Consider the following 20,632-nt stretch of genomic DNA (forward strand, 5'->3'; position numbering starts at 1 on the left):
TTAATGCCTATTCATTAATCTATTGGAAACTGCTATAATGTAGTTGATCGATAAGCCAGCCAAGCCAACCAGCCAGTCAGTCAGTCAGTAAGTAGGTCCACCAGTCAGTCAGTGACTCAGCCAGCCAGCCAGGCAGTCAATCAGTCAGCCAGACAGCTAGCTCATCAAACAGGCAATCAGTTAGCCAAACAGCCCATCAGTTAGTCATATTACTAGTATGTGTTTTTTATAGACTTGTGGTGCCAGGGGCTAGTCAGTAGGACAGTACAACAATGAGAGAGAAAGATAAGGATAAGAGAGAGAGAGAAACACAAACACACAGATTTAGACATACAGGGGGAGAGAGAGAGAGATAGAGAGAGAAGGAATCTTCTTTAACAGCGACTAGCAGTGGCCAGAAGCACAGATAGAGTTCAGACAGGTTGTGGTTTTAGGACCACATTCAGCGACTGTGTTGCTATGTAAACAGAACATCTCGTGGAAGGAGGTTAACTAGTCTAAATTAATTGACACTTTGCTACTTTTAGCAAATGTGTGGTCACTTTAAAGTTTTTCTTTTTATAATTTAGAAATGTACTTGCTAACCGACATTCAATACATTCTTGTTTTCAATTAAGGGCAAGTAGAATGTACCCCCTTCACTGCGACAGCACAGTAATATGCATTCCGTTTACATAACCCAATCGTGAAATAGGACAATTCTTTAGGGCCAACAAATCTCGACTGCAATTAATTAACAATATCCCCCATAACATTCCTATTATCCGTTTAAAAAAATCACAATGCTACTTTAACAACAGCCACGGGGCAGGATTGTCGAGCTAACATGGCTGAAAATGGACGACTGCAATGACCAAATGGCGTCGTCTATAAATACTACCGGCGTAAACAGAGTTTGGGTTAAAATTTCTTAGCAACACGATTTAGGTCCAGGAGGTGAGAACTGAATTAATGGGAGGTTAAAAATAGTCCCGGACCACTCAATGTAAAGAGGATTGAGTGGTCCGTCACGGTACAAGGATTTGGCAGTTTTGCTAGAGGTTCCTCACAGCTCAGTGTCTCCCAGGCGGTCCATGTTCTGCACGTAGGCGGGAAGCTTGTGATGAACTAACTCCACTCCTTCCTTCTGGCCTCGCGCCTCACTCTGCAGAGCAAAGAGCTGCGTCGGAAGGGAGAGGAGAGAGGAAATGTGAATAAGGTTAATCGATAAAAAACCGATATGATCAAACGGAACATTTAATAAATTACCGTACTTTTCGGACTATAAGCCGCGGCTTTTTCCCCCATTTTTCGACCCTGCGGCTTATATAACGGTGCGGCTTATATGTGACTCGACGTGACCAAACCCGAAAATGTAAAAATCTAAATATAGCTTTTTTGACTGCATTGAAATGTTATTTATCTGTTACCTTATTTTCTAAACTTAATACAACTTGTAAATGAGTTAATTCTTGTTATTTGTCCGACAGTATTGTGTCCCAATGCTAATTACATATGGTAATTAAACATTAAAACACCTGCGGCTTATAGTCCAGTGCGGCTTATATATGTACACATCATTCAATTTAGCTGCTGCGGCTTATAGTCAGGTGCGGCTTATAGTGCGAAAAGTACGGTAAGCTACGTAAATATGTATTGGAAAGAAATGTCTATACATCGTCTTATTATACCAGACTTACCAGATGTCGTAGTTGTTCGTTTTCTTCAGTCAGGCTGGTGGTGTTCTGAACCTCAGTGTCGAAGCTCATCAGGACGGGCTGGGGTGACGGGCCATTAAGGAGCAACACAAGAAGACACTAGACGGCAACACGTCAACTACGAGTCAACAACTCTCCCAAGTACTAAAATAAGTAGTAACTGGTCATAAATGCTAAAAATGGACTGCTCTTCTAGTATTCCAACCACTAAGTGATTTACAACTTACGCCTCATATTCACATGCACAACAACAACAACACATCGCCAGGACCGGTTGGGGGCTCAGTGTCTTGCTCAAGGACACTACAGCAACATGCTGCTGGGAGCAGCCAGGATGGAACTGGGAACCTTCAGGTTACACAGATGACCGCTCTACCTCCTGAGCCACTGCCACCCCCCACAACAATCAACAACACAAACACCAACAAACTGAACGATGACGGGCATCTCTGGTTGGATGATGAGTCTCCAAAAATGTTATTTTTCAGCAAATGACGGTCACCTTCATTACCTGTATTTGTAGTACAAGTGAGAATTTAAACAAGATATTCCTTTATTGATCCCCTTGGGGGAAATTCGGGAATTATGAACACAGCCAGTTTCGAAGACATGGATTAGCCTAATTGAGGGAAAAGTCTACAACTATGGTATAAGCTTAACCCATGTCTACGACAGGCTCAACGTGATTATGTTTAACATTAAAAGGATATGCATACATTGGAAGAGCACGCTGAGGAAGTTGTGGAGGGAGACCAGGAAGGTGTCGGACCACTGGCGGGAGAAATACTGCGAGAAGGCGGGGTTCTGCTCGGGGGAGGGGATGAAGGGCAGGATGAACCAATCCCGCCACTCAGCCATGCCCTGCAGCTCCAATGCCTGCCTCTGGAAGAACTCCTGGGTCTTCTCCAGGTTTGCTCTCTGGAAACAAGGGAGACCATAACAGTATAGATAAGTCAAATTATATAGTATTTAACATGCTATACCAGTATTTATTTTCTCTCTTTAACCTAAACCTTAACCGTAGCGTTTGGCCACAAACTATCCACCATAATATATTGACATGAATGGTGTCGACTACCTACTATATATTTCGTAAAGTATTTTCACCTGAATGTTGTTGAACACATACTATTAGGGGTGGGCAATATATTGAATACCAACTGTGATATTGTATCGTGGATTTTCTTTATATTGAGAATTGTTTTGCTGTCTAAATCAATGCTAAAAAGCAAATAGTATGTCGGATTTCTCACAATGTTTGAGAACATCAGGTACATTCATTAGAGTACCGTATCACACCTCCCATTACCATGCAGGATCAATATGACAAACATCAATTGGATTATCTGACATGTGACTTTCCATACCTAAGTACTAGATATCATGATACAGTATATATCAATATTGAAAAAAGGGCTTCTGAATATGGTGATATTATTATTTTGTCTTTCTCCATATCGCCCCCGTGCAACAATAGTCAACTTAAAAAAATAATAATAATTATTATAATTATTTTTTTATCATTCCATTTGGGCTGTGGGGGTGCTTAATGTCTGAAGGAGTCGACTGAAGGCTTCTTGTCCTCTGCAAAAGCATGCAATTGGTCCACTGATGGATACATCTTGATATTTGTTTAGTCTAGTGTGTTCATTAGATGGGTAAAATCCTCTTTCAGTGCCTCTGTGCCTGTTTTTGTAGGCAGTTAGCCTCTGGTATGCGTGCCATTAGCGTTAGCCACGCTTCTAGGCCTCTTTTCTTTTGGAAAGAATGATAAAAAAATTTAAGAAAATTATATATATTTGTTTGGATTCGACTAAGAGGTTGGCAGTCGACTACGGCTCCTTTGGACCGATTAGAAGACTAATGGGGGTTCCCAAACTTTTCAGGCCGGGGCCCAGAAAATAAGGCGTCAGAGAGCCGCGGCCCAATGCACATCGTCTGGCTGCTTTTTTTTTTTTTTCATGTGACCGATTTTTTAAGCCAAATATCACTTCAATCCTATTAAGTTAGTTCAAGTTAGTTATTCATTTATATGTGCTATTTATGAGAGGGCTAACTTGTTGCAAAATAATAATGATAATAATAATAGCCTCATTCAAATACTATTGTTGCTTCGGTTGTTTTCAGCGTTTTATGTGCATAATCTGTTATTTAGTTTGAAATGTTCGTTGAAATAAGTAGATTTTTCGTTTTTGTTTATTTATTAAGTTAACACTTTGGTTGCCTAAGGTTAAATTAATGATATACCATAGATTGCCAGCGCTATTTGTCTATGGAGAAAGTCCCCTTCTTTGCAGGGCTATAACTTTTTAAATTCTATTGCTACATTGCCATTATTAGGGCCCATTCAAAGTCCTATATGTATTGTTCATTGTGTAGCAACGTTAAACTTTTTCATTCACATATTCATAGTAAAGTATGGTCTAATGTATAAGTATGTTTTCATCTCTTTCTGCAGCTTTCTCCAGAACGTGATATATAGCCCCAAATGCATTATATTGATGATGAAATACAGTTTGATGGCAATCAGCGCGATATAAAAAATTCCAACTAGACGTACTTCTAGAAGTTACTACACGTCATCTGATGTTGACCGGATGGGCGAGGGGGCGTTTATAATTCCGTGGGCAGCGTTATGCGGCACGGTGGTGTAGTGGTTAACACTGTCGCCTCACAGCAAGAAGGTCCAGGGTTCGAATCCCGCTTGGGGACCAGGTTTCCATGATGCCAGTTACCCAGGTGGGGTATCTCCCAGGCCTTTCTGTGTGGAGTTTGCATGTTCTCCCCGTGCTCGCAAGGGTTTCCCCCCCCGATAAGATAAACCCAATGGAAAAACATGCACAACAACAAGATCGCTAACGCTGTGGCGTCCTTGACGAAGACGGACAGGAGCACTTGGATTGGTCCCCTGGCGCGGCTCACGTGGCGCCTGTCTGCTCCCGGCTGCCCTTGGGGGGGAAGGACGACGGGATGGGTTAATCGCAGATACGCATTGTATGCATGGTTCGCATGTGTGCCAAATGGTGACCTCGGAGCAGGTCCTAAATTATTATACCAATCATCTAATGTGGGTCAAATGTTGATAATATCAGTTATTATCGAAGACGGTAACGTTACACGCTGAAACTCACCCCAGTCTCCGCGCGCCGTTGGGCGATCATCGTCGAGTAGAAATTTTATCATTATGGGATATATTATTACCCGGTCCATCTCCAGCTTGTATAATGGTATATACGTCCAAATCATGTTGTTTATCGAGTTATTGGCAATCGATCGCTATGTAGAGTGACGAGCTAGAGTGCCGGAACCTATCCCGAGTGGCCGGAAGCAATACGGACATCTAGCACAACCTCTACTGCGCTTCCTGTTAAGCGCTTGCGCCGATCGGCCACCAGATGGCGCTCCTGAACCGCCAGAGAGCTCAGTGGGTACTGCTGGTGAATCTCAGGCCAGCGGAGGGACATTATGAATCCGATCGCAGATTTTTGAAATATTGATATAAAGACGACTTACAGCGTCCCCCGGCAACTTTAGCATGGCCAGCAAAGACGTCTAAAGACGCCCCCTGGCAGTCAAAGTGTTAATATAAAACCATATAGTCACATTTTAGAATACAATAGAATAGAATTTTAGAATACAACTAGAAACACTGTCCTGGCCTGCTTCTAAGTTCAGTGGCCTGACAAAAAAAATTAAATAAAAAAATAAAAAATAAAAAATAAAAAAAATTAAAAAAATGTTTTTTTTTTTTTTTTTTTTTTAATCATCTCGCGGCCCATCCGTGGCTGCTCGCGGCCCACCTTTGGGTCGCGACCCCGACTTTGGGAACCACTAATCGACTAATAGGGGTCAGCCCTAGTGTCACCCATCTCGCATGTTAATCTGCATGACAATTAAAGACTTCTTCTTCTTCTTCTTCTATTCTACGTGTGTCTATATGATTTATTGTGTGAACTCTCTCCACCTGAACGGTGTTGACCACGTAGTAACGGTAGAGGCTGGTCCTCAGCTTGTTGACGGTGGACCTGTACACGTCCTCCAGTCTGCAGAAGAGCCTTCGGTCCAAATAGCTCCAATAGTCTTTCAACCCAAGCAGGTCAAAACTCTGGATGAACTGAAGTAACTGATCGATGATCTTGTCCACCTGGAGAAATAGAGGGAGGGAGGGAGGGAGGGAGGGATGTAAATATCCTACATTTACACATGGAAACTTTCTTCAAACTTCCTGACTGAGATGCAGTTTTTTCCTCCTCAATAGTTCCTTCTCAGAGAGGGTTCCAATTGACCATATTCACACAGCAGCCATTTTGCTCTTATGTCACACTCGGGATGGGATTCCTTTCCACCCTGTGAATATGGTCAATGGCATTTGTTTCCTCCTAAATGTGGTTGTGTGTTGTGAGATACAGAATTATCATTATTATCATCATCATCCTCATCATCATCACCACCCCCCCCTCCAACACCAACTCACCCATCCCCCACCTTAGACCAATTTCACTGGTAGTGTTACCAACTAACCCCCCCTTTAAAAGCCCTTAAAAGTCTTATATACCCTAAATCCTTTCTCCTTGTCGGCCTTGATCTCGTTGTCCAGATGTTTGAGGGTGCTGGTGAAGCCACGATAGGTCAGATATTCTCTGACATGTTCGTCTGTCCGCTCCACAGCAGACCCCATGGTGCCCTCTTCCCCTTTTGGGAAAACAAGGGGGGGGCATAAGAGAGGCATAAGAAATCTAGCTGTAAAAGAGTGCTTTTCAGAGACTGGGTCAAGGTCCAGAATAAAAATATTAAAAAAGGTTTTGTAAAATGAGCCTTAATGGCCAGTAATCCAGTATCCCAAACCTCAGTAGAAGATTGTGTTCATCAGGTGTTAGATCTGAGATCGCTCGTCTCATAGCAAAGTGAATACTTACGTTACATTAGGTCATACTGTTTAATTGACCATGGGTAACCTAGCCCCTTTCGTGACCGTGATGCACGCCAACAGGGTTGGACAAGTGAACGGTGCATCCAGGGGCTATGGGGGTAACCCAGCTCCTGTGGGAATCAATCAATCAATCCCCTTAAACCTTGAACTAAACAGGACATTATTAGGCCCAAACTGGACCAAATCAAGTAGCTTATTCGTTTTGATACCAAACCTACCAAAATATACAATGCTTTTCTTGTGCAATTGTGTGGACTAGAGTCTAGACACAGGCTGGTGGTGCATGATCTCTAACGTAACCCACTAACTAACACATTATGAATTGAAAAGGGGACCCTGATGTAAGCAAGACGGAAGTCTTTATCTGGTCTGCATTGCATCCCCTTAACAATTGTGTGTATTAGGGGCGGCTACGTGGCGTAGTGGGCAAGGCGCTCGCCACGAATGCGGAGATGCTGGGCTCGCCTGTTCGAGCCCAGCGCTCCACATTGCTTTCAGTTTAGCTGGTCGTTCATACTAATACACATTGGCCGTATTAGGGGGTGGGAAACTGATGGGTGGGGATCGGGCGTTGTGGTCAGCGACTCCTACAGGTCGGTTGGTGCGCCTGCGCAGTGGAATCAGGAAGTGTCGGGGGCAGCGTGAGCCTCCCACACGTTACTCCTCGCCACTGAGAGATCGAGCTGCACAGGTGAAAAGATGCGACTGCTGTTAACTCAAGTACCGGAGGGGACTTGTGCTATGTATGACTTAGTCCACATTGCAGCCGGCTTGTGGTAGGCAAGAAACAGCGTTCGTGACAGGGGAGGGTTGAATTGGATGATACGAAATTGGGATGGGAGAAAATATAGAAAATGGGAGAAAAAGTGGATAAAAAAAAAAAACAATTGTATGTATTGAGCCGTACTGTATTGTACCCATTCTGCAATCTGTTAATTAAAGTTTTCAATCAATTTCAATCAAAACGTTAGCTAACGAATTGATGAATTGAAAATGGAGGACCCTGATGTAAACAAGACGAAAGTATTTTTCTGGTCTTCATCCTCTTAGCAGTTGTATGTATTGAGCTGTACTGTATTGTAATTTGTACACATTCTGCAATCTGTTAATACAGTTTTCAATCAATCAACGCGAATGAATGAATGAATGAATGACAGATGAACAGATTGCAGAATGGGTACAGTACAGTACGGCTCAATACACACACAACTGCTAAGAGGATGCAGACCAGAGAAAGACGTTTGTCTTGTTTACATCAGGGTCCCCCATTTTCAATTCATAGTGATCTAACGTAACGTAACGTTACCGTTATTTGAGCTACAACGTTACCAACGATTGCTCATTGAGTCAAGTACGTTTACAATGGACAACATCCTATTCCTAAAAGTCTCTTCTTAACACAAACTTGCTGAGAGAGCAACTGGTAAACTGCTTAAACTAACGAGCCATTAAGCTAGGTTAACGTTACACTGTCCTGGACTAACGGGCTCTGCTGCTGGGATGAGAATTCTTCTTCCTGTGACCTCAAAATTATCATATTTTTCATAGCATGCATCTAATCGTTTGTGCGTAAATAATTATACTAGTGCTATTCAAATAATCAACTTACCAGTCGACAATTAACAGAACACACACACTTCCCTGTTTTCTTTTCCTCGAGTCTGTCATGTGATATGAGCCAGGTGACGTAAAGTAGAGTCTTGTTGTTGTGAAGGAGAGCCCCCTAGAGGCCTTGGTAGGCAATTATGGGAGTAATATAGAAAGAATAATGGATTTTTTTGGAGGGCTTTGATTGATTGATTGAAAACTTTATTAACAGATTGCAGAATGGGTACAGTACAGTACAGCTCAATACATACAATTGTTAAGGGGATGCAGACCAGAGAAAGACTTTCGTCTTGTTTACATCAGGGTCCCCCATTTTCAATTCATCATAAATATGCTAATTAAATGGCAAGATTTATACCAGTCTGTGCAGGTGGTACTTTAAAGGTGGTATTCTTTTGTTAAAAATAAGTGGTCTACATCTTAAGATAATAGCTCTATATTCCGACAGCCATCACTGATATAGAGTGTCTAGTCAGTAACATGGGTCTCCCAGTCTCTCCGCCCTGCAGTAAACATAAAATAAATGTTCTGGTATTCTGTTCCCACTTTATCCAAGCAGAAATTTGCCTTGGAAATAATACTTACTTCTTAAAATAAGTTTAAAAAAATATATATATCTAGGGTTCTCTCTCCTGATTGGAGGGCCGACAACAACCTGGCCCTCAACACCAAGAAAACCAAGGAACTTCAGAAAGACCAAAGCAGCCCCCCCCCCTCCCCCCCACATCCGTATCAACGGGACGGAGGTTGAGCGTGTCTCCAGCTTCAAATTCCAGGGTGTCCACATCTCAGAGGACGTCTTTTGGACCCTCAACACCTTGACCCTGGTCAAGAAAGCTCACCAGCATCTCTTCTTCCTCAGGAGACTGAGGAAAGCCCATCTGTTTCCTCAGATGCTGGTGAACTTCTACCGATGTGCCATAGAAAGCATAGTCATCACTGCATCACTGTCTGGTATGCTCTGCCTTGGACTGGAAAGCACTGCAGAGGGTGGTGAAAAATCACTGGTACATCACTGTTTTATTTAAATTGAAATGTAGTGGAGAAAACGTGTACTACAGTTCAATACAAAAATGTAATACAAAAAAGTATCTAAAAACTGGAGAGAATGTGACTCTAGGTACATTATAGGTACATATTAATAGGTACTTATTGACCACCCGTGATGAAAGGTACATAGTAGGTACATATATTAATAGCTTCTTATTGACTACCCCTGATGAAAGGTAATAGGTACTTATTGACTAAATCAAATCAAACACACGACAGCACACGTTAATGTCCCCATGGGCCGGAAACGTCTTCTTTAAACAAGTCAAGAAGAAACATCACAATAAGTCAAGAACATAATAAGTCCCCTCCCAATAAGATAAACCCAATGGAAAAACATGCACAACAGATCGCTAACGCTGTCGCGTTCCCTAGCGAAGACGGACAGGAGCACTTGGATTGGTCCCCGGGCGCGGTGTGTGCATGTGTGTGTGCCGCCCATCGCACGTGTGTCACTGCATGATGAATAAAGACTTCTTCAAAAGTCCAATTTATATATTATATAAGTACAATGCCCATGTTCATCACAACAATGGACTATGCTGACCAAAGCAACGCTACAGCTCTGTGACTTGTTTTAACCCTTTTTTCTATATATATACAGTTCTAGACTTCTGTATAGCTATACTCTGGTGTTGGTTGGATGAACCATACTTGTAACTAGGAGAAATGCATTGTTGGTTTTGGTCTTTTCATAGGCTATGTTGACAATAAGGGAAATAGAAATAACACCGGCCTTATCCTTTAGAGAAGTCAGTCTGAAGACTTTTCCATGTGGTTAAACTGCTTTCATATTGTGTGTGTGTGTGTGTGTGTGTGTGTGTGTGTGTGTGTGTGTGTGTGTGTGTGTGTGTGTGTGTGTGTGTGTGTGTGTGTGTGTGTGTGTGTGTGTGTCTCATCTACTTCTGTGTTCACACTACCAAGGCTCTATTATTAAGGGTGGAGTCGTCGGTTTTCGTTTGATGCAATACAACTGTAATGTGCTCTGTCACCTTTTACACACCATGGTGATTAAGACGCGACTTACACAAGACTCACACACTGTGTGTGTGTGTGTGTGTGTGTGTGTGGGAGCGTACTGTAGTTCCTAGTTCCTAGGCAGTAGTTCCTAGTTGTGAGTCAAGTGATGACTGTCAGTCATTCTCACATACCCATAGAGGAACGGAAACCCAGAAAACAGTTTCTTCTTTTTTTAAATATGTTAGGTTTAACATGGTGATGCATAGAAAATCCTTTTATGGTGATCTTATTTATCCTTGGCAATTATCTTTCACCGTATTCCTCACCACGCGGTGCTGTCTGCAACACAATGTCCCCTCGGCGACAATAAAGGTACAATAAAGAAAATAGATATTTTATTGTGTATAAAGGAAGATACACACATATGCAACAAATTCTTTTGTACAAATATTAACATATTTAAGTCAAATATAACCTCTCCAGTACAATAAATAGTCTCTATCTGGTGACATTGGCCATATAACCTTTATGAATTTGTGATGGCCATGTTCAGGAATGTCCCTTTCCTCCAGTGTATTGAGCAAAATTCTTCGTTGTAGGCCATCTGATTTTGGCTGTACACAAAATAAAATGATGACGAATCAACAGTGACACTCACTAAACTGTTTAGAGAACAAAGCTACAGCTATACTGGTATATCCTCCATACCACACAATCAAACACCTGGTTGTACTGGTGTACAGGCATGGTAAGTAATCGGCCATCTGGAAAGCAATCTGACAAGTATACTACCAAGCAGGAAACCATCCAAGGCTTTCATATAACCTACATGCACGACTACTACAGTATAATAGCTGTAGCAGCTAATAGCTCCAGTGTGTTAGTATTGGATCATGCTGTACGCTGGGTCCTGCACTGTTGAGTAGATTGTATCTTCTGCAAGAGAGGAGCAAAACACACAGTGGGGCAAGGTGAGACAAGGAATAAATTCAAAAACAATATGGATGCAAAACTGTCCCAGTAATTAGTTGCATGCCTGGATTACCGTCCGGGCATACCAGACCATCAGGGGCCAACAAAGTCCCTGAGAGCCCCAGGTTTGTGTGTAGATTATTTGCATCATCTCACCAATTTCAGTTGGAATATGTGCCCATGGTTTGATTTGAAAGGGGCCCCAGTATACTGTTTAAAGTACAAGGTCACCAAATTTGGGGGTAAATGTCTTACCAGTGGGACCATGCCCCCAGACCCCCTTAGTTATGTCTGTCCCCTGAAGCATAGGGGGGCCCGTAACACTTTCTTCTCCCGTAGGCCCACTAGTGGCATAACCTGGCCATGGCTAGTTGGTAACCACACCATGGTTTCACTAACTCTGCTTTTAGGGGAGGGTGATCTCTCATCACAATAATGCATTCAGGGGGGCATTGCGAAGATTGTGATATATTCTTGCGCAATCCACGCTTAGTTCATATTCATAACCTTCGCCACAGCCGCTCTGACTCCTGATGCCGATACCTTAGGTTTAATAAGATCAAATGTTTAATAACCATTTCCTTTTGTTCTTTCAGGCTTGTAATTTAAAGATGGAGTGCTACATTGTTACCAGTTGGTTGGTTGGTTTGCCATAGAAAAAAAGCAAAGTGAAAAAGATTGCGATACATATTGGGAATCGTTGACGGGGAAATGTACCTACACACTTCATTTACATTTACATTTTACATTTTGTCATTTGCTGACGCTTTTATCCAAAGCGCGATTTACAAGTTTTGTACAACAAGACAGCAGGAAGGGTACAACTCTATCAGCTACTTCACGCTCTCTTTCTAACACACAGTGGAAAACTAGTACAGGTCTTCAAATCATGCACAGTGGCATTCTTTTAAATACTGTAATATTGTATTATTGTTAGATGTAAGACAATAAAACGTACCTCTGTTGTTGGGTGCTGGATCAGGTAACCGTCCCCTTCTGCAATTTCACAAAAGGAATAATGAAAGCCTGGTAAGTTATGATAATTCATATAAGAATTGTTATATAAGGTGAGATGGTGGATGGATGGATGGATGTGTTCCTAACCTGATGATTGGAGGAGGCTGTCTAGTGGGCAGGACTACAGCTGGAGCTTTCTGTCCGGTATAGAAGTTATCATAGTTGACTGGAGCTTGTGGAAGAAAAACAATACTATATATAACCAACCACAGGGCACAATATACGTATATATAATATAACCAACCACAGGGCACAGTATATATAATATATAACCAACCACAGGGTACAATAATATATATAATATGTAACTAACCACAGGGCACAATATATATAATATATAACCAACCACAGGGTACAATATAATATAATATAACCAACCACAGGGCACAATATATATAATATATAACCAACCACATATTATATATAATATGTAACCATTAACCAACCACAGGGTACAATATATATATCATAACAAACATCAGGGTACAATATATATAATAACCAGTCACAGAGCACAATATATATAATATGTAACCAACCACAGGGTACAATATATATAATAACCAGTCACAGGGCACAATATATATAATATATAACCAACCACAGGGTACAATATATATAATAACCAGTCACAGAGCACAATATATATAATATATAACCAACCACAGGGTACAATATATATAATAACCAGTCACAGAGCACAATATATATAATATGTAACCAACCACAGGGTACAATATATATAATAACCAGTCACAGAGCACAATATATATAATATGTAACCAACCACAGGGTACAATATATATAATAACCAGTCACAGAGCACAATATATATAATATGTAACCAACCACAGGGTACAATATATATAATAACCAGTCACAGGGCACAATATATATAATATGTAACCAACCACAGGGTACAATATATATAATAACCAGTCACAGAGCACAATATATATAATATATAACCAACCACAGGGTACAATATATATAATAACCAGTCACAGGGCACAATATATATAATATGTAACCAACCACAGGGTACAATATATATAATAACCAGTCACAGAGCACAATATATATAATATATAACCAACCACAGGGTACAATATATATAATATATAACCAACCACAGGGTACAATATATATAATAACCAGTCACAGAGCACAATATATATAATATATAACCAACCACAGGGTACAATATATATAATATATAACCAACCACAGGGTACAATATATATAATAACCAGTCACAGGGTACAATATATATAATAACCAGTCACAGGGTACAATATATATAATAACCAGTCACAGAGCACAATATATATAATATGTAACCAACCACAGGGTACAATATATATAATAACCAGTCACAGAGCACAATATATATAATATGTAACCAACCACAGGGTACAATATATATAATAACCAGTCACAGAGCACAATATATATAATATGTAACCAACCACAGGGTACAATATATATAATAACCAGTCACAGAGCACAATATATATAATATGTAACCAACCACAGGGTACAATATATATAATAACCAGTCACAGAGCACAATATATATAATATGTAACCAACCACAGGGTACAATATATATAATAACCAGTCACAGAGCACAATATATATAATATGTAACCAACCACAGGGTACAATATATATAATAACCAGTCACAGAGCACAATATATATAATATATAACCAACCACAGGGTACAATATATATAATATATAACCAACCACAGGGTACAATATATATAATAACCAGTCACAGAGCACAATATATATAATATATAACCAACCACAGGGTACAATATATATAATATATAACCAACCACAGGGTACAATATATATAATAACCAGTCACAGGGTACAATATATATAATAACCAGTCACAGGGCACAATATGTAAGGGATAATGTATAGCTACGAGGTCATTGTCGCAAAATAATTGACCGACACAGAGTTTAGAACACAGAGGCGCCTCGCAGAGGTGTTCTTTAAACGTAGTGAAGGTCAATTATTTTGCGACAATGACCGAGTATAGCTACAGTATACATTATCCCGCTTATTACATGGCTAAATTACTAACAATATACCTAATTCATTTTACAAAATCGACAAGACGAGATCAAATGCAGAAGCAGTTGTTCTGTGGCTCTGTCAGCCCAAATAAAGTGATTATTATTATCGCCGGCAGCCGGCAGGTGTGTCTGATTGCACTGAAACAGTGTGTGTCAGTGGGGCTTGATTGCTCCAGCTGCGAAAAACAATAATCACCGGTGGTTATCGAAAAATAATTCACCGCTGTCAGGGGCTATTGACCAATCACAATCAAGCATTTCGGCGAATGTTAAAACGCCATGTAATAAATATATATAATAACCAACCACAGGGTACAGTATATATATAACCAACCACAGGGTACAATATATATAATACCGGTATATAACCAACCACAGGGTACAATATAATAACCAGTCACAGAGCACAATATATATATAATATATATATATAACCAACCACAGGGTACAATATACATAATATATAACCAACCACAGGGTACAATATAATAACCATCACAGGGCACAATATATATATAATATATAACCAACCACAGGGTACAATATATATAATATATAACCAAACACAGGGTACAACATATATAATATATAACAAACCACAGGGTACAATATATATAATATATAACAAACCACAGGGTACAACATACTGTATATAACCAATCACAGGGTACGTATACGGACAGTTCATTAACCACATTCAAGCTTGACAGATTGTCATCCAGCCATTGTGGTTAGCAAAGAAGGTCACAGTGATGCAGTCGGACCATGGCCTGGTGGCCTGGATCACTGACTACCTCACCAACAGACCACAGTACGTCAGACTGCAGGGCAGCCAGTCAAATGTGCTGGTGAGCAACACTGGCGCCCCCCAAGGACCTGTGCCGTCACCCTTCCTGTTCACCCTCTAGACCTCCGACCTCTGCTTCAACCCAGGTACATGCCACCTACAGAAGTGCTCCGATGGCTCCTCCATTGTCAGTTATATCAAGGACGACAACAAGGAGTAAGTAGTACAGAGCCCTGGTGGTGCGACAACAACCACCTCCAACTCAACATCAGCAAGACCAAGGAGTTGGTGGTGGACTACCGGTGGAACATAATTAAAGTGTCCCCCTAGCAGTGGGGAAGGGGTGGAGGTGGTGGTGTACACCTACAAGTTCCTGGGAGTACACTTTTTCGCTGTGGTATGCTGTGGGCAAGGACCGACTTGGCTAATGGCTGGATAACTAACGGCTGAAGGACTTGAGAACTGTTTGACTCTCAACTGTTTGACACAGACTCTGGTGCACGTTGCACAAGGACACACACATCACTCATTAATTTATTAGCAACTCAGATCTTATTTCTATACGCACATTTATATATATTAATAATCCACTTAATCAGTTTATTTATACCAGGGTAGACCAAGACTCAGTATGGAGTATTGCACATTGTACATTTACATTTAAATGTTGTCATTTAGCTGATGCTTTTATCCAAAGCGACTTACAAGTTCTGTACGACAAGTCAGCAGGAAGGGTACAACTCTATCAGCTGAGTAACAATGTTCATCAAAGTGTTGTACAGAGTTAGCTATAATATTGTGTACATGGGGTTGACTTGATAGGATCTGTATATTATACCAGGGAGGGCTGTACATATGCACATTGTGTTATTATCAGCTTTGGATAAGCTATCCAATGGCTCATTGTATTATTCTATGACTCAGTGTTATTCTACCTGGCGGTTTGCTGCCGGTCTGTCTGAGGTTGATAAAGTATTCAATGTCTTCCTGGATGTCACATTGCTCCAACGACTTCCTCACTTCCTCATACAGCTAAAACACACAAAAGACACACACACACACAGTTAGATAAGATCAAAGAAAAATACGACTATGTATATTACGTATACCGTTTGCATATGCAGGTTCATCCAAGCACAAAACAGAAAGCGAAAGTCATGCAAAGTGATGTGATAGGTAAATGAAGCTACCTCATCGCTCGTAACACACTGCTGGGACAGCTGGTTGAGGTGCGTCCAAATTGTGTTCCTCAGGGCATCGATGCGTTCCACCTCCTGCTTCTCGAACATCTGTGGTGGAACGTGGAGGGAAAACATTCATTCATTTTTTACTAGACATCACTCAGGTGTATTATTGATGCTCTCATTGATACTATGTTTGTTTCTGAAGTGTGTGTGTGTGTGTGTATGTGTGTGTGTGTGAGATATATAGAGAGAGAGGGGGGGCTTTGGTAGACTATTGCATTGGTCCATTCATTGAAGATGAACGCAATGCGACATCCTTTACTAGGCTCACCCACCAACAGTGCAGGTGCTGAACTGCTGATCCGAATGTATACTGTAGGTAAAAACCATATTATGCAGAATCTGGAGCTACACCCCTGTTTACACCAATGTGTTCTTTTAATTTAATTTAATTTAAAACATTTTATTTATTAGGATCCCCATCAGCCTCCAGCAGAAGCAGCAGCTATTCTACACGGTGGCACTGTACATAATCACCACCACAACAATGACACAAGACACAACACCTCGCTCTGTTCAGTGAAAAGAGGAAAACAAAAAGGACTTTCAGAGATATACATGTAAAGATGTCTCATTACTGAGTTGTTGAGCAGATCATGTCATATTATAAATCAAAAACAACCCTTACAGAAACAACATCTGTATACTTCCGATAGTGACCCACAACAATGCCAACACCATCAGTATGATGGATTAAATTAGATTACACCATGGTATTGTTTAAAATAATGATCTCAAACCTTTTCATATAAATACAGGTCTATTCTCATAACATGCCACTATTTATTGACAAGGGATATAACACCAAAGTGATTCTACTTATACCCAGTTCATGGATGTTTTTATTTTATTTAAATTTTTTACATTTGCTGTTCTTGGCTGTTCTAAAACACTGGTGTCTGGTAGAACATTCCTGGGAGAATCATCCGGCACACAGGAAGTGATAGTTTTATGTCAACATCAGCAACGGCAGTTTGTTTGGAAAGAATAGAAGAATAGATCAGTAGTTAGCATGAATTTCCAAAATGGAAAGCAAATCAATACAGTGCAAAAATGCAACAGCAATAAGTCGCAAAAAAAAAAGAAGCTGTTTGTGTGGTACTTTGTGGTTGTTTGTGGTGATTGGTAAGACCCCATGCACCTGTTTATTGGGTTAGCCTGGGTCTATTGTAGCGGTGGTCAGCCCAATATAATCAAATACAAAAAAATTATAGTTGTGCTTTGGGTCGCCAGACACACTAAACCTGTCAAGCAAAATAAATCTTACTGTCCAATACCGGTTAACTCTAGTAACCTCCACTACAAAAAAATTGCTTGTGATAAGGGTTTGAATAAGAGGCGGGCAAACAGTAGTTAGTGAAATGATATATACTATATTCAATAACACACAGAAACAAGTGCACACCAGATAAATAAAACACAAGTGCCAAACGGCAATAAGCTCAGTGTGTGTGTGTGTGTGTGTGTGTGTGTGTGTGTGTGTGTGTGTGTGTGTGTGTGTGTGTGTGTGTGTGTGTGTGTGTGTGTGTGTGTGTGTGTGTGTGTGTGTGTGTGTGTGTGTGTGTGTGTGTGTGTGTGTGTGTGTGTGTGTGTGTGTGTGTGTGTGTGTGTGTGTGTGTGGTAGCAGGCTGAGGTAGGCTGAAGTGGAGGCTGAGGAGAGCTTGGAGATTTGTAGGGGAAGCTGGAGAACAGGGACAATGGAAATCTTGAGTAATTTAAAACAAGGTGGTCATGTCCGGGATAGTTGGGGGTTTGAAGAGACAGTTCAGCGAAGAAGTTAACTTGCCAGCACTGGTGTCCTCTCTTTACAGGTGATACAGGGATCTCTGATCGGCCATGTTGTGCCACAGGATACATGAGTCCATCACCGTTTCCTACAAATCGACTTGCTCTTTGTTTTTTAAACTCGCGTTTTCGTCTTTCTCTTCGCTCTCACTTCACTCTTCTCTCTTGCTTGGCTTCCTGGCTCTGTTCCACTAGCTCTGCTTCACTTGTTCTGCTTCCTGGCTCTGCTTCACTTGCCCTGTGCTGATTGGAGACCAGTTTTACTAGGGAAGTTATATGGTCATGTGACCTGACAGCTGATCCCACATCAGTCCTCCTACTCTAAGACTCTTTATGCATACAGGCCGTGGTATAAGTCAACCAACCACGCACAGACAGAGGTAAATAATGACCTTTGACCTCGGACACTTACCTCACATGCGTTCTCATACTCGTTCTGCCACTCATCCCTGATCTTTTCCAGTGTGTTCACATTCTGCAGGTACATCCTGTCTGCCAATCAAACAGACACACCCACACGGACAAACACATGCACCCACGCGCACACACCCACACACACACACACACACACACACACACACACACACACACACACACACACACACACACACGCACACACACACACACACACACACACACACACGCACACACGCACACACACACACAAAAACAAAAGTAGACCAATCACAGTTAATTCTGCTACATGCATACAACGAACCACAAAGTATGTTAGCCAAGCTAATGTTACGCAACGTTAGCAACAATATTATGAATGTTAATAAGGCATGTTAGCCAAGTTAACAACATTATCAACGTATGGAAGCCATGCTATCGGACTCCAAAAGCATATTTCTATATTTCCCATATGTACTTCTCTGAGAGTATACTTGCAATGTATTTTGGTACTTCTTATGCGCTTTCATGTACTAATGAAATGTTTAGTATGATAGTTATTAATATGCTGGGCTGGACCGCTGTGTGTAATGCCTGTGCCTAGGTCTATGGGCCCTGGCTGTAAGTGTAATCTAAAATAAAAAAATCTAACTGGGATGTTTACCAAACTTAAGTTGTACTTTAGTAAACGTATTAAAAGTGTACTATTTTGGTAAGCAAACGTAACCAAAACTATAATTTCAATGTATAAGTATATAATAAGTATAAGTATATATAATATGTAAGTACAACCTAAGTGGTTTCAATTTAAGACAACTTTAGTATACTTTCTGAATACACAAAAAGTGCAATTTCAGAAAATACGTATATATATATATTTTAATTTTTGCTTGGGCAGTTTAAGCTCTGAGCATTTGCCAGGACTCGTTGCACATGTCTCACAGCCCATGGATGTGCAGAGTCAACACGTGATCTGGTGCTGATTTTGTGAATGTCTGTTGAGCACATGCATTACTGAGGTCGTAGTCATCTTACCAGCTTCTTCTGCATTCTGCATGGCTTGCTGTGACTTAGAGTAGAGCTGAAAGATATTGAGGAAGAGACACATGAGATCCTTCCCCTCTTACTAATGACTGCTAGCTATTACAATGGCTGAACGCTATGAGGCCGAACACACCACAATCTCTATCCCTCTTCTTTCTCCACGTATGGGAGTAATGTGGCCTACTGCCGCTCTACTGTACCTTCTCTATCTGCTTGGCGTTGGTGGAGCCAGCGTTTCGGTTCATGTTCTGCTCCGCTTCCTCTTTGTCGCGACACTTCTGCTCGTACGTCTTCTTACACTGTGGACGTCGGTGCGGTTGTCAGTAATTAGTGCACGCATCATCGCAAACATGTTTATGGGTAATACATTTTTTGAAAAAGAGGCCCTCAGCACAAACATAAGAACCAGGGCTGCCATCTAATTTACATGTATGTCCATCCAGAGATGTATTACAGAGGGAGAGCATTTCTAGAAGATTCTCTTTGGCCCAGCCTGGGTGACCCGGTGCTGAACCCACCCACAAGTGACTCAAACAAGGAATGGAGGATTACAGACTAAATCCAGCAAGTTGAGGAATTTCTATGTCTTAAAAAGCAGCAGCTGAGGATTTGAATGACAGCAATGTTTCAGGACACGTGCCGTTTCTTTCCCTGGTGCAGGTTTTAGAATGAAATTCCTAAGCTTTATTGATTGTGTGTGAATGTAACCACTCTTTTTCAATATGCAGGCAAATTGCTGTTCTCCTCTTTTTTTTGTATCTACTTTTTCTCCCATTTTCTATTTTTCTCCCATCCCAATTTCGTATTGTCCAATTCTACCCTCCCCTGTCTCGAACGCTGTTAGGCCATGCCTCCCACAAGCCGGCTGCAATGTGGACGAAGCCTTACATCACGTGTCCCCTCCGGTACACGAGGAGGCAGCCGTTTCCATCTTTTCACCTGTACAGCGCGATCTCTCAGCGGCGAGGGTCTGCATGGGAGGGTCACGCCGCCCCCGTTGCTTCCTGATTCTGCTGTGCAGGCGCACCAACCGACCTGTAGGAGTCGCTGT

General features: G+C 41.2%; 2 protein-coding genes across 2 annotated transcripts in view; both read right to left on the reverse strand.

The window, feature by feature from the left end:
- The window catches only part of wdr91 (WD repeat domain 91), a 28,143-nt gene extending 19,856 nt beyond the window's left edge, over positions 1-8,287 (reverse strand). The window contains exons 1-6 of the mRNA XM_084325259.1: positions 8,237-8,287; positions 6,253-6,389; positions 5,662-5,841; positions 2,408-2,615; positions 1,680-1,762; positions 1,050-1,159 (exon numbers count right to left, since the gene is read on the reverse strand). Of these exons, the coding sequence (XP_084181385.1) occupies positions 1,050-1,159; positions 1,680-1,762; positions 2,408-2,615; positions 5,662-5,841; positions 6,253-6,375 (704 nt within the window). The 5' untranslated portion in view covers positions 6,376-6,389; positions 8,237-8,287. The remainder of the gene's footprint in view (positions 1-1,049; positions 1,160-1,679; positions 1,763-2,407; positions 2,616-5,661; positions 5,842-6,252; positions 6,390-8,236) is intronic.
- Positions 8,288-10,721: 2,434 nt separating this feature from the next.
- Positions 10,722-20,632, reverse strand: part of pstpip2 (proline-serine-threonine phosphatase interacting protein 2) — a 38,389-nt gene continuing 28,478 nt past the window's right edge. The window contains exons 7-14 of the mRNA XM_084324503.1: positions 19,782-19,880; positions 19,573-19,618; positions 18,557-18,636; positions 16,306-16,404; positions 16,051-16,147; positions 12,322-12,406; positions 12,176-12,213; positions 10,722-11,181 (exon numbers count right to left, since the gene is read on the reverse strand). Coding sequence (XP_084180629.1) covers positions 11,126-11,181; positions 12,176-12,213; positions 12,322-12,406; positions 16,051-16,147; positions 16,306-16,404; positions 18,557-18,636; positions 19,573-19,618; positions 19,782-19,880 — 600 coding nt within the window. The 3' untranslated portion in view covers positions 10,722-11,125. The remainder of the gene's footprint in view (positions 11,182-12,175; positions 12,214-12,321; positions 12,407-16,050; positions 16,148-16,305; positions 16,405-18,556; positions 18,637-19,572; positions 19,619-19,781; positions 19,881-20,632) is intronic.

The sequence above is a fragment of the Notolepis coatsorum genome, assembly GCF_963971535.1.
Source record: "Notolepis coatsorum genome assembly, chromosome: 11".
Taxonomy (NCBI): domain Eukaryota; kingdom Metazoa; phylum Chordata; class Actinopteri; order Aulopiformes; family Paralepididae; genus Notolepis; species Notolepis coatsorum.